Here is a 15,541-nt window from a genome sequence, read left to right as displayed (position 1 = left end):
TGGGGTGTTAAAATCCCCCGACTATTAATTATTGTGTGGGGTGCAATGTGTGCTTTGAGCTTTAGTAAAGTTTCTTTTATAAAAGTGGGTGCCCTTCCATTTAGAGCATAGATGTTCAGAACTGAGAGTTCATCTTGGTAGATTTTTTTCTTTTGACAAGTATGAAGTTTCCTTCCTTATCTTGTTTGATAACTTTTGGTTATAAGTTGATTTTGTTCAATATTAGAATGACTACTCCAGCTTGTTTCTTGGGACCATTTGCTTGGAAAATTGTTTTCCATCCTTTTATTCTGAGGTAGTGTCTGTTTTTGTCACTGGGGTGTGTTTCCTGTATGCAGCAAAATTCTGGGTTTTGTTTATGTCTCCAGTCTGATAGTTTACATCTTTTTATTGTGGAATTGAGTCCATTGATGTTAAGAGACATTAAGCAAAAATGATTGTTGCTTCTTGTTGTTTTTGTTATTAGAGGTGGAATTATGTTTGTGTAGCTATCTTCTTTTAGGGTTGTTGTAAGATTACTTTCTTGCTTTTTCTAGGTTGTAGTTTCCCTCCTTGTTTTGGAGTTTTTCATCAATTATCCTTTGAAGTACTGGATTTGTGGGAAGATATTGTGTGAATTTGGTTTTGTCATGGAATACCTTGGTTTCTCTATCTATGGCTCAGAGTATGGTATCTTCATGGGAGAAGACCAGCTAGGTGTCTACCCCAGCCAAAAGGAGCAAGCAAGCCTAAACATTTTTAAATGTTTATGTGTGTTTGTGTGTCTGCAAGTGAATGCCACATATGTGTGGGTGTCACAGAAGACCAGAACTATTATATTCCCTTGACCTGGAGTTACCAGCTGTTATGAGTTGCTCTATGTGAGTGCTGGGAACAGCACTGTTAACCATTGGGACATCTTTTTTTTTTAACTCCAAAAAAGGACAAAATTAAAGTCAAATTTTGCCAAACTTATAGTAATAGATATTTTAATTTTCTACTAGGATCCACTTCATTTCAAATTACTTCAAACATGTATATTTGAAGCATACTTATGTCTCACTATAAGAAACACTTAAGTGAAAAAAAAACCTTTATATTTTTCTAATACTTGAATTCCTGAGAAATAATTCTTTAAAATTTTTTGTAAGAAAAATATAGAATAATTAACCAGAGAACCAAAACCTCACTTAACATATCAACACTTATTCCTGTCTAGGCCCTCGTACAGAAAACTAATTCATAAGAAAGACAGTGGCCTGCCTTACATGTGTGGGCAATAGAGAGTGAGCCCTTTCTACTCATAGGGAGCCAGCAATAAACACAACAATATAACTCAACTGGAAAAATCCCTCAAGAAGTTAAGACTAATGACTTAAAAGTCTGAGTGATTTGTTATTGAAATCTAAGGCCTGGTTTTTGACATGCAAATTTGTATGCAAATGTGCTTCTGTTAGTTGTAATAATTACATATCAATAAAATCACTTTGTGACTTTGAACAAATTGTTTTACAGATGATAGAGCTGAGCATTTATTTCAGTCTTTTAAAAATTAGCCTGAATTTATGAAACTCTAATTCTTAGTAAAATACTATAAAAATTTCTGAGTCAAATTTTTAGCAAGAAATTTTGAAATGTGTAAAATATTTCTGCTTTTCGGTGGGACCAACTTACGAGTTAGGTTGCTATAGCTTGTTTAACTGTGTCAGTGACCAGTGACTGGTCTGCTGAGCAATATCTCTGCCCAACCTTGGGCAGACATTTTGTAAAACTTGAAAGGACTGCCCCTTGGTGATTCTGCAAACTTCTGGACACTGACAGGGCATCTTCTGTAAGAATCACATTGGCTTCTGTCACAATGAAGTGCAGACTTTCTTCAGACTCTGTGTAGTTAATGCATTAAAAGTCCTTCCATTTTGAAACATGTTGTTTAATGTTTGAGATACTATTAAATCTATTCTTAACATTATGAAATAGTTTAAATGAAACACAAGAGAATTGCTTCAAAATTGTGTGTGTTAGCCAAGACATGTGTTCCATCACTGATTTTGTATAAATGAAGGATTCTGACTAGTCAGGAAGTTTCCTACCAGCTCCAGTATCTGCTTGCATAACTAATTGAAGCTTGTTTTTGCTGCCCAGGATGGAGCTGCTGTACTGGTGTTTGCTGTGTCTCCTGTTACCACTCACCTCAAGGACCCAGAAGCTGCCCACCCGAGATGAGGAACTTTTTCAGATGCAGATCCGGGATAAGGCATTTTTTCATGATTCATCTGTGATTCCAGATGGAGCTGAAATCAGCAGTTACCTCTTTAGAGATACACCTAGAAGGTACTGTCCTTGTAGTGCTTGCTGATCAGTGTCGTAAAAGAGGCTGCATAGAAGACAGTAAGCTTTCAAATGGAGTTCTGGAAGTCAATTTATGAACATCATTGTGTATTTTCTCTAAGTAAGACAGACATAGGGGCCATGCAGTTTCTGCTCATTGGGTGTGGCTGGCTGGGTCTTCTTTGTTGTGCTCTCCTTTTAGGTGCAAGAGGCAACACTGGTATTGGTATTTTGAAATAATTGCTTTCGAATTTGTAGGAGAGTAAAGGATTCTAAGATAAGCTCTATAGGATTAAACTGAAATTACTTCAACAAGGAGATAGGATGAAATTCTGAGAAACTCAAATACTGAAAAACTGACAACTATCATGTTTTTAACTCTATCATAAGCAACTGAGCTTCTGTTCTGTTTCTAAATATGTCTATCTTTGAAAGTTAGACACCTATATCATATACATCTATATGATATACTTGAAATTATTATATTTGAAGTTATTAAACTGTCATGCTTTGACATTTGTTTGCCCTTCATTGTTAATCTTTTGAATTAAAAAAAATGTCTATTTAACCTGAGATGGGTTGGCATTCCAAAACATAGAATTGTCCCACATCTCAAACTCACATTCCAAAGACTGAGGTAAAGGATCTTTATATCATTTTTTCAACTTCATGGAAGGAGAATGGTACTCTTTATCTCTTCTATTTAATAGCCCCATTATTTCATCCTCTGATCAAGAATGAACACAGATGACCTGTTTTCAGAGGTGACTTGGGCATTGTTTCAATCCTGTAATAAAGTAACTTGTGTGAAGGGATGCAGCAGAGTAAGAACTGGCTTGAAGTATAAATAATTATGAAGCTTTGAATGGTACTCGTGAGACTGAACACATAAGATGAAATGCTTATATAGTACATGGAGGAGCTGGCTGCCCTGGTCTTCACAGAGGCTCAGCCTGTGAGAATAAGAAAAGATATACAAAGCCATGTATGACTTTAAAGGAATCCTTAATAGTAACTGAATTTTCATTGAGCACAGTTAAATTTGTGTCCTTGAAATATTTTAGTGAAAAAGACAAAACCAAAAGTATTCTTTATGCATATCTTTCATTTCACAAATACACTTGGGTTCTGTTCTCTTTGTAGTATTAGCTTACCAATTATATAATAACATCATTTAGTCAAATAAATGGTGTACCACCTGATCTTCTAAAAATTAAATAAGTTGTAGTTCTAAGGGTGGTATTAAAAATGACTTTTTTTTTCAAAATATGTGTTGTGACATTACAAAACTGTCAATATAGCTTCCTTCCTCTTTTCTTTCTTCCATTTACTAAATTTTTATTTTTATATTTTTCCAACAAAACATTCTTAAGGCCCTTTGTATCTACACCTGTTTGCTTGTACTTGTTAGGTAGAGTTTCAGTTCCAGGAAGCGATGTAACTTCGGAGTTGGGGTAGATAGTGGCATGTGCACACAGCCATGTTAATGTTCTACCTCGGATAGTTGTCTAGAGGAGTAGAAAAAGACACCAAATGTACAGGTTGTTCTCATGTTTACATATACATTGCAAGGACGGGTGGTTTCTGTTATTTGTCCCTCCTCATCCGTGCTTTTCATCCATTCACTTCATTTCTGCCAACCTTACTAGAGATTACATGTCTGAACACACAGACCATATCCTATCACTTCTTACTGTACCTCTGTTCTACCTGTGTTCTGCACATGCTTAATAATGAATGCATGACATATTGCTGGTTCTTGCTTGTCCCTAACTTTCAAGCTTTCAGATGGAAGTATTACCTTTGGGATGTCCTGCTGTATGTGCACAATGGTCACCTTGAGCAATGCAAACATCCTCCTGTTTGTTAATAGGTACAGTCTGTCATCAAGTTACTAACACAGCATAAGGAAAGAAACTGCTCTCTAAAAGGGAGAGAGCAGCAAACAGATCAGCTTGGTTTTGCTTCTGGCATTGCTATCCTGTCCTGCTCAAAAGCCAAGAAACAATCCATAAAATTCCACACTATTGGATATTGTGTCTCCTTTTCTCTGTAATATGAGAAGGCTCAGCTTAATATTCTCTCTGCTAAAGGATTAGAAAAAGGGTTCTCTTCAGAAAGTTGTCAGAATTAAATGACAAATATTTTGACATGTGCATGAGTGACCATGGTAAGTGGTATACCAGACTTCACACAGTAAACAGTCAAATTATCCACCTGTCTTTTTAGATGATTGTCTAGTATTATTTTTAAGACATTGCATGTGTTTAATATGTTCTTCACTCTGTCTCCTCTTGCTCCACATCACCTGACTTCTCTAAATTTATCTCTGAATAGTGAAGAGAAAAACTTCTATTTTTGTTCAGATTCTATGTATTCAAATAGAAACAGATTCTGGATATAATATCCTTGGGCTAAACTAACCAGATTGCTGCTAAGATTTCTGTGTTAGCTCATTGACTTAGTATTCATTCATTCGAAAATGTCCAGCAATCTACTTGCTCCATGAAGAAATCTGCGCTAGCATGCTGAGCACAGAGCATATTACAGTGACAGTGAAAATGAGACCTAAGTGAGCCTTGGGGGAATGTGGGATCAAATAATCACACAGATGCATGTAGGCACAAATTGCAGTAAATATGACAAGTGGAGACCATAGGCCCTGAGAGAGAAGTTGCAAACCTCTTCTGGAATGAGTGAGAAAAAACATTTCTGAAGAAGTAGCATCGAAATGTGAGTAGAGCATACAGGAAATTCTCAAAAAACACATCTCAACGATCCAGGAGTGGGAAGTGTTTCAGAGAACACAGAAGTCCTGTGTGGTTACAGTACCAAAAAATCTGAAGAGATGGAGACAAGGGTGGAGCCTGGTGAGGAAGGCAGGACCTCCCTGACCATGAGATCAGTTAAAGACTGACCCGAAGCTAAAATCTAAAGATGTGAAGAGGCTCAAAGATGAAAAAGAAAACCTGTGTGGTTTATACAAGTACAATGCAAGGTCTGTAGAGGGGCATGACAATGGTTTGCCTCCTTCTAAGGAAACATTAGCTTAAACATAAGGGTCTGACAACTGCTCTTATACAAAGGATGCTTTTGAGTTGTGCTTGGAGAGTGGTGTGGAGTACCCGTGAGAGATAATGAGGCTTAGACATAGGAAAGGAACTCTTGACCTCATCCGTGATGTGCTGATTGAGTTTTTCTCTTCCACTGGAAACGAGAAATTCTACATACTTCATTTTCATCCTATGGTAAAAGTTGGAAAAGGGTGGTTCTTGTTCTGGTCACCCAGTGTTTCATCAGGTTTAGAAACTTGGAATAGGGCTTTGACTAGAGATTGCTCCTGTTTCAATGGAAAGAATAGTTGGAAGTAGTAAAATGACTTAACAGTGGAAATCACAATTGGTTAATTAACTCAACAATTTTTTAAATTATTTCAGAGTCTGAGAATATACCAATGAAATAAATGGCTACCCTCTTATAGTTGTCTGTCTAGTTGAGGGAGATAGAACATTTTAAAAGGAATAAATGAAACATAATATATTAGGTGCCAATAGATACTTTAAAAATAAAATGAAAGGGTCACTCATTAGCAAGATAAAAATAGTTTACATATGGAATCCAAGTGGATTCACAATGGTAGTAGAGGGCTGAAGAAACACTTGAGCATAGCCAGGTCTCTGTCTTAAGGAGCTCTGCTAAGTGGAGGAGGTGTAGAGTCCACAGGCAGGAGCTGACATACATGCACCACAGACAACAGAGCTCCGAGTGAAATGATGGCAAGACACATGCAGCTGAGGTTGAGCAGGAAGGGACTTGAGAGATAGCATCAGCTCTGTGGGTCTTACACTGCAGCACACAGGTCTCAGAGGGTTTTGAGCAAGGGAAAGCACTGTGTGTGAGGTTTACAAAATCAGGAGCCTGATCAGGAAGCTACAGCAAGTTTCAGGAAAGAGGGATTGAAGATTTAGAGCATCCAGGAGAAAGCAGTAGTGTCTGCATGTATTTCAAAGGCAAAGTAAAGCAAAACAAAACAAAAACAAACAAACAAACAAAACACCAAGAGGGACTCTAAAATGTCCATCTGGAGTGACCAGAAGTTGACCTACTGAAAGGGGATGGACTGCAGGAATTCAGATTAGATGTTCCAAGTTTGAAATGCTGCCAATTTAATGAAGATGGAAAGAGTTCAGGCTGGAGATTTAAACCTGAGAGTTGTTAACATGTAAGAGGTAAATTCAGGTGTCAGAGGTGATATGGGAGCATGTACAGGTAGAGAAGGGACATTCATGTGAAGGCCCAGGCTCTCTAGAGAGTCTGGATGCAGGAGAAGTGATCAGCGAGAACAGAGTAGGAGTTGGGAACTGAGGTAAGCCTGGCATGTGTGTTGGTGGTGGGCATGTGGAGAAGAATGACTCAAGGGATGCTTAGCTGAAACAACATACAAGAAATGAAGCCCACCCATCTCCTTCACCATAGAGCCTGTAAGCTAGACAGTACCTACAGCAGTTTCCCTCATTTACAAGGTTGTAGCCTATGAGAGATAATTAAGTAAAATTATGAAAGGAATTTGGAGTTAGAATATGACCATTTTTATAAGTTACTGATGTTTTTATTCTCCATGAAATATCTTCTGAGGTATCCTGAAAAATATCTGAGGTAAAAACAAAGAACAGAATGTTTTGATTTTCTTTTAAATTCTGTTTAAAATTTTGAACATATTTAATTCAACAGGGCATGTTGGTAATAAATAAATAATAAATATATGTTATCTTGCAAACTAATGGTACTATGGTTTTAGGACTATAATGTTGGAAACTATTCTCTTGACATAGTAGGTGACATGTCAGAGTACCATCAAGGTAACACAGTTGTCAAAGCACAGTGCTATAGGGCACATAAGGAATGCTTAGTGACTGTGACTTATTTCATGGTGGGGGCCCCACCAGATGGACAAGAGTTTGTCTTGAACTCAGGACAGTTGTCTGAATCTCCTTTAGATATCTTCGCTGTATTTGTTGACATTAAGTTTGCTGCCTATTTGTATTTGGGCTTTAAACTCATGGATGTTCATACTTTTATGTTTTCTCTGAAAAGTGTTAAATGAGTAAACCTGAAAACCAAGTAGCTTTTCTGGTAAGCGTTGATTGTTGATATTAGAATCATCACAGCGTCTGAACTTTCCCATAGGTATTTCTTCATGGTTGAGGAAGATAACACCCCACTGTCAGTCATAGTGACACCTTGTGATGCACCTTTGGAGTGGAAGCTTAGCCTCCAGGAGCTGCCTGAGGAGTCCAGTGCAGATGGATCAGGTAAGCCACAGGATCCACCTAGCCTCAGAGCTCTGAAAGACAGTCGAAAGCCCTGTGAAACACACAGCCTTCTGCAAGTAAGGGAAACAGCCCAGTTACACATGTGTACCTGGAGCCTGAAGTGGAGAAACGGCATGAGAGGATACTGATCTAAGTAAAGTAAAAGAGTCCAATGGGGATGTGGAGGGGGGCAGTTTGGACAGCCTCTGTGTCTAGACTCTTCAGGCCTGTCTGCTTACTTGACCCTAAGTGCTTGAGATCAGCCTCAGATGTTCATTCTGGCTTCGTGGTTGTGGGATTTAAAGTCTCCCCATAGCTAGTGCTGAGGCTCAGCCAAGGTGAAGAATGTCTCCTCTCTAGGGAATAAAGGATGCATGCAAGGAAGTAGAGAGGCATTCAGTAGTGTTTAATAGCCACAGTGGAAAGCAAGTTAGCAGAAAAAAAGGATTAGTCACCTAAAGACGATGGAGAGGATGGAAAGTAAATAGAAGGCATTGAGTGAAACACAGCTATGGCTCCTTCTAAGACTACCTTAACTGAAATATAAAGGCCTGATAGATGCACCTATGAGAAGGATGCTTGTGAATTATAGTACTTGGGCAATCTTGCAGGAGTCCATGGGCAAACAATAAGACTGACGGTACAGGATCTCTGGCACTAACAGACGTAATAGTACTATTTATCCCAGAATTGTAGAGTAAGTTAATTTCTCACACTTTTAACTTGTGATAGTAAGCTGGGAAGCAGTTGTTCACTCTGCTCACCCAGTGTTACACTCAGTTCTAGAAATTGTATGCTTATATCTACATCATGTTGATGTTAACAATAGCAGAATATTTTGTTAATGAAAAAAAAAGACGTCCTTTGTATTATCTTGGGAACCAATTCTGAACACTGGTCCTTAAACACCCTAGTACTGGCGCTTTATACCCTATGTTTTAATTAGGTCATCCAGTTCCACTAACAGTCATGAAATTAGAATAATGGATGACCATCTACAGGTAACATATTTGAATCATTTTGATTCACATCAGATTAACAGTCTCTAAAATATTTAGTCTTTGACCTAACTTTTTCTCTAACTGGATTATGTCTCAAAGAAGAAAATTCTTGCTCATGTATGGGCATCATTTACAATAATAAAAGATAAATCAATAGTATTATTTTACGACATAAGCAAAAATTGGGTTCTAAAACTAGAGAGTTGTCTAGATTCATATATGTATGACATGTATGACAATATATTTTATTTATTAAGTTATTATTTGCCCCAAAAATGTGTAAGAGAAATGACTAGATGGAAGTCCAGGGGCAAGAAGCAACTCTGTGGTGAGTAGTCAGTGACTGCATGTTAATCTTGCTTCCATTGGTGCCATTGTTTCTGTTAGGAATATGTCATCCCTTTGACATGAAGATAAGATGTTTGAAAACATAGTCTAAGGCTGGCAATCCACAGTAACATGCCATTTATACTTCTCCCCTGTTCTCTAGGTGACCCAGAACCACTTGATCAGCAGAAGCAGCAGATGACTAATGTGGAGGGCACAGAACTGTTCTCCTATAAGGGCAATGATGTAGAGTATTTTCTGTCTTCAAGTTCCCCATCTGGTTTGTATCAGTTGGAGCTTCTTTCAACAGAGAAAGACACACATTTCAAAGTATATGCTACCACCACTCCAGAGTCTGATCAGCCATACCCTGACTTACCATATGACCCCAGAGTTGATGTCACCTCCATTGGACGTACCACAGTCACTTTGGTCTGGAAGCCAAGCCCGACAGCCTCTATGTTGAAACAACCCATAGAGTACTGTGTGGTCATCAACAAGGAACACAATTTCAAAAGCCTCTGTGCAGTGGAAACAAAGATGAATGCAGATGATGCCTTCATGGTGGCACCCAAACCTGGCCTGGACTTTAGCCCCTTTGACTTTGCCCATTTCGGATTTCCAACAGATAATTTGGGTAAAGATCGCAGCTTCCTAGCAAAGCCTTCTCCCAAAGTGGGGCGTCATGTATACTGGAGGCCCAAGGTTGACATTCAAAAAATCTGCATAGGAAATAAAAATATTTACACAGTCTCTGACCTGAAGCCCGATACCCAGTACTACTTTGATGTCTTCATGGTCAATACCAACACCAATATGAGCACCGCTTACGTGGGTGCCTTTGCCAGGACCAAGGAGGAGGCAAAACAGAAGACAATGGAGCTCAAAGATGGGAGAGTCACAGACGTGTTTGTTAAAAGGAAGGGGAAAAAGTTTCTTCGGTTTGCTCCAGTCTCCTCTCACCAAAAAGTCACCTTCTTTATTCACTCTTGTCTGGATGCTGTTCAAGTCCAAGTGAAAAGAGATGGGAAGCTGCTTCTGTCACAGAATGTGGAAGGCATTCGGCAATTCCAGTTCAGAGGAAAACCCAAAGGAAAATACCTTATTCGACTGAAAGGCAACAAGAAAGGAGCATCGATGTTGAAAATACTGGCTACCACTAGGCCCAGTAAGCATGCATTCCCTTCTCTTCCTGAAGACACAAGAATCAAAGCCTTTGACAAGCTACGCACCTGCTCTTCAGTCACAGTGGCTTGGCTTGGCACCCAAGAAAGGAGAAAGTTTTGTATCTATAGAAAGGAAGTGAGTGGAAATTACAGTGCAGACCAGAAGAGAAGAGAGCAAAACCAGTGCCTAGGACCAGACACTAGAAAGAAGTCAGAGAAGGTCCTTTGCAAATACTTCCACAGCCAAAACCTGAAGAAAGCAGTGACTACAGAGACAATCAGAGATCTGCAGCCTGGCAAGTCTTACCTGCTGGATGTTTATGTCGTAGGACATGGGGGACACTCTGTGAAGTATCAGAGTAAACTTGTGAAAACAAGGAAGGTCTGTTAGTTACCTTGAGTGAAGATCGGTAGAACTTCAGGAGAGATATGGAATCACACTGCCTGTAACTGACTACTCTTGTGACAAACAGAAGTTGTTCTTGAAAGAAAGGGTAACAACATGTGTACATTGATGTCTGGCTAATGTAACATGGAGACTTGTACTCACGCACACCTGTGATACTTAGGGTCCATCTGTCTAGTGTTGGTTAATGTCAAATGAAGAAGGTATCTCGATGGATACCACCCCTTGTTTTGATCATTGCATGAACTGCTTCTAAATTATTTTATTACCTAAAATTTTAAAATATGCCATTCATTGCACACATTCACAAATGCAAATAATTCCTCTCTATAGATGTTAAGGGAAATTTATATATAAATATATAAATATAAATTATTTTATAAAGTCTGTGTTAAATGTTGGTGTTTCTATTATTGTAAGCTATTAAGTTCTTTCTCCATTAAAGTATAGATCTAATCTAAGATCTTATCACCCTCTAAGCAGTAATATTGTTGTAAATTCTTATTTGTTCAGTAAAATGTTTAAAGGCTGTCTGTCTATCTCATGTAAAAATTTGATATACATTATATTCATGTACATAAAATTAAGAGTATTAGATTATTACACTGTTTATTTTCCCAAGCAGTACTGTGGTATATTCAATTGCTTATCTGTCCTTAAAACTGTGCTTTTCTGTAAGTTGGCACCAAAATTTAGTCTTATTTAGTAGCTAGGAGGGAATGTTGCCTCTCTTGACCTTTACTAGCATCAAGAGCCAGTTATTCAAGTCTGGATTTGGGAACTAAGTGGGAGCTGAAGAGGGGTAATAGGCTTGTTTGAGCATGGGACAAGCCAAACACTACCAGCCCGCTAAGCAATCGTTTTAAACATTTATTTCCCATTTGCTTAAATTTGGCAAATCTTTTCACCACTAGCTGAAGCAAGTGAGAAACCTTGATTAGGACTTTCATCAGTCACAACACTACATCTGCTGCTTACAAGATTTACAAATCACTGCTACAGGTAATTTTGAGTTTTCAACCGTTTTTAAAAATAACTTTAGTGTATGAAACAAGTCTAGCAGATAGCATATACAGGCTCTACCAGGGGAGCATGAGGATACTTTCATCCTCAACATGTTTTACATGGAAATCCCAAGGTGTCATGTGTATAAGAGGAAGACTCAGAAATACTTGTAATTTTCGATCACCTAAAACAATATGACTTTAGGAGGATGTTACTATCCACTATCCCCTTTCCCATTGATAAGGTTGAGGAAGTGGTAGAAGTGGATGCAATGATACCATGAAATACCTTCTGTCATAAGACGTTACCATTTGCAAAATCCTGACTCTAAACCCTCACGTTCTATGGCTACAGTGGGGACAGGCACAATGGTTCCTCTCTTTGCTGTCCACTGCATGCTGACACAGTGTTGGCTGGTGAGAGTTTACCAGCAGCATTGCTGGTATACATATATGGAGTATACGACTACTGTGGCTGAGACAGGGCCACTTATAGCTCCCTATGACATGTATTCTGCTTACCTTAAGAGAAAATATGACTGTTTTGACACATCCTCTAACTCCTTGGCAGTAGCTTTCAGCCTAATTGATTCATCCATGCAATGCAGGAACAACATCTGAAATAATTTTTTGAAAGCTGATGACGATATACCCAATGCTTTATTTAAGCAGTGTCAATAAAAGGAGAGACTGACAAATTAACACCCAGAGAAATTATATTCAGCTATAAACGTGGGAAAATAGCTTCCTAATGTTGCTGAGCAACTTGTAAGTGAGACTACAGTGAATCAAATTACCCTTGCTTTGAAGTTCTGGGATCTTGGATACTGCCTAACTCCCAGCATCCGGGAACCAGGGAGAGCTGATCTAATCAAGCTTTGAGTTTTCTGCTAGGTATGATGGTGGTTTCTTCATATTGTGGACAAATACAAGAATCCACTAATGACCCTAGGGGAATACTTGCCTTTTAAAATTAAAGAAAATTAAACGCACATCATGAAATGTTTACTGTTCCTAAGAAAGGGAAAACCCATGGAAATCAGGCCTTGCTACTTACTCACTGATGCACTAAGATTTCAAGAACATCCAGGAAGATGAGGGACAAGAGAGAAAGACTCATTCATTCACATTTTAGAAATAGCTCCAAGGTTGCAAAGCCTGGCCTATGCTAATCTCGGAGTGAACAATAGATGCTGAGGGAGATGATGTTCACTGTCATGTGTAGATAGATATTGAGAAGAGAAGGCTTTGAGATATTTAACTCATTATCTTTCCTTTTCAAGCTCAATGACAGAGAAAGGACAAAATATAATTAAAACGAGAGAAATAAAAATAGAAAAGTTTTGCCATAGTGTGGTTGTACACAAATGTGTAAAAGGAGACAGAGGCAGACAGAGTTTTGTGAGTTTGAGTTCATCCTGGTCTATTTAATGAGTTCCAGGCCCACTAAAAGCTACAAGGTGAGACTTGGTCCAGAAAAATGAAACAAAACAAAACAAACAAACACATGGTTTTATAGTTGAAAGAGTTAAGCAAGTTACTACAGAGATTCCAAAATGCTTTCCAAATAAAAATCATCAATTTTTGGTTGAAAAAAAAATGTTCATTTGTAGGTTAGCTTTTTAAAGTAGTCTTTTAATGCAATTATTCTTAAGTTTCTTAAGAACTGTGATGTCTATAATTGATCACTTCAAAGTTGTAAGTAAAAATTTTGAAGACAAAGAATTTCTAATGTATGTTTACATACACAAAGTTAATATTAGAAGTTTATTAACCTATTTATTAATATCTATGCAAACATACATTAAAAATACTTTGTCTCCAAAACACATAACAATTTATAAAATTAATTTATAATCAGTATGCAGATTTTTTATGTGTATGAATCCTGCATGTATATCTCTGTACTAAATGTGTGCCTGGTGCCTATGGAGACCAGCACTGGGTGTGAATCCCCGAGGACTATGGGTATAGATGATTGTGAGCCACCATGTATGTGAGTGCTAGGAAATGAACCTCAGTTCTCTGGAAGAGCAGCCAGTGCTCTTAATCACTGAGCCATCTCTCCAGCCCCTAAATCAGTTTTTAAACAGGCATTTAAAGATTAGATAGAGCTAACAGGACATATGCAATGCTTGATTTGTTGCCCAAAACACATCCAAAGTTACTAATATTTCTATGTCCTGAATAGTCAAGTGGAATGATGACAGTTCAGTTTAAACTGATGAATTTTAGAATTCAAGGTACACTTAATTCTTCTTTTAAAAGTTTAAAAGCTATTTTTTTTGTATATGTATAGATGTTCCATGTGCACACATGTTTCTTGTGTCTGCAGCAGTTTGAAGAGGGCATTGGATCCCTTGGAACTGGAGTTACAAGTGGTTGTGAACTGACTTGAGGATTTGGGGAATTCAACCTGGGTCTTCTGGAAGAGCAGCAAGTGCTCATATCCACAGAGCCATCTCACCAACCTGATAAATTAATGTTTATTGATTACTTTGTGAGGAGCGAGAGTGGGTACACTCAGTGAAATCATACAGGAATACATTTCGACATACAGTTTAGTGATTAGGTGGAGTTTAATCCAGGATTCCTTCCAGCACTTTGCTAGGTAAACCAGCCCTGCCATCTGCCTTACAATGTGGTTTACTCAGGACACTCACCCGGATTTTTTTTAACTCCCTTCCAACACCTTGTCAACAGTTCTGCAGTATATAGCAATGATATCACACTTTACAAGGAGGACAGTGTAGTCTCCCCAGGACTGGAAGCCAGGTTCCTTAATTCCCAACTTATTGCTTTATTGGGACTTGGTTTTAAGCATGAGTTTGCTTTAGGGAGCATTCAATGGCTTACCAAGTTTATTCCTACAGACCAGCTGGCTGAACAGCAAAACAAAAACAAAAAACAAAACAAACAAAACAACTTGCTGGCTGACTTGAACTCATTGGGAAATTACCATGGCCACTTCCTTTCCCACCTTGATAAGATGTCATAGAGATAAAGTCTGCTAAGAACCTGCCCTCAGCTTCTCTCCCCAGGATCAAGCTGATGTGACTCCTTGCAGATGTCAGCTGTCATCTATTTGTCATTTTCTCGATGGCCTGGGAAGCACCAGGGCACTTTCCCACTCGTTTTCCCCAGGGAGTTTTGCTCAGAAGAATATACAGTATGCTATCTCACTCAGCCTTTGTTCTTGGTTTGAAAACAAGAAATACCAGAGAGAAGAACAGCCCAAAAAATAGAGAACAGAAAGAAGGGCAGGTTTATCCAGTTTCTTTCTCTCAGAGGTTCAGGAGATGGAGAGAAGTGAAAGTTGTAGGACAATTCTGTTTTATTAAGATTTTGCGTCCTGTCCTACATGCAACTCACACTGGAAATCTGACCCAAATCACCATCCTCTGTTAAAACTGTATCCTACTGACAGAAATGTTTCATTTTCTAGTGCCCAATGTGTGTGCAAACATGACTGGCTTAAGTTCTCTTTACACCTTTCCAATCATGAAAAATATTCTTATCTGTTTAGATCATTCAGAGCAGCCTTTCAGAGCCAGCCTATATTTCTTTCACAGATAGTTGTGAAACTGTCTTCTCACTTGCAAATGGGAAAGGTTGTTGATGCACTGCTTAGAAAAATAATTGGCCCAAAATTGAAGAACTGAGTCACAGGCATACCAGCACTGCTTCACTGTCCCTATGTAGGTCTCAATACAGACAGGATGGAACCAGCTTTGGTGTGGAAGGGACCCTGGGTCCTTGTCAAATAGAAGGATCTATATACTATTCTGCACTACCATGTTTTCATAGTTGTAGGGATTATATCCAGAGGCATTACAGACAAGGATGTTACTGGAACGTAGCCACTACTCACTATGCTGCCCAGGAGAACTTTACTAGAAAATAGGTGTTCCTGAAACTTGTTAGAAATGTATTTTGAGACTAAGCCAAGGGCAGACGTATAAGACAGCCTCTCAGAACAGAGTCTTGCCCCAAGAGATTAGATGAGAGAATTATATTT

At 38.5% G+C, this 15,541-nt stretch overlaps 1 protein-coding gene across 1 annotated transcript in view; it reads left to right on the top strand.

Annotated features, from left to right (window-relative positions):
- Ndnf (neuron derived neurotrophic factor) overlaps positions 1-12,991 on the top strand; it is a 42,822-nt gene extending 29,831 nt beyond the window's left edge. Inside the window, exons 2-4 of the mRNA XM_028782468.1 lie at positions 2,122-2,310; positions 7,495-7,619; positions 9,111-12,991. Coding sequence (XP_028638301.1) covers positions 2,123-2,310; positions 7,495-7,619; positions 9,111-10,504 — 1,707 coding nt within the window. The 5' untranslated portion in view covers position 2,122 and the 3' untranslated portion in view covers positions 10,505-12,991. The remainder of the gene's footprint in view (positions 1-2,121; positions 2,311-7,494; positions 7,620-9,110) is intronic.
- The last annotated feature ends 2,550 nt before the right edge of the window (positions 12,992-15,541 follow it).

Source organism: Grammomys surdaster, unplaced genomic scaffold, assembly GCF_004785775.1.
Source record: "Grammomys surdaster isolate TR1022 unplaced genomic scaffold, NIH_TR_1.0 752, whole genome shotgun sequence".
NCBI classification, from domain to species: Eukaryota; Metazoa; Chordata; class Mammalia; order Rodentia; family Muridae; genus Grammomys; species Grammomys surdaster.
The sequence above is the reverse complement of the archived record's forward strand: the minus strand, read 5'-3'. Positions and strand labels throughout refer to the sequence as shown.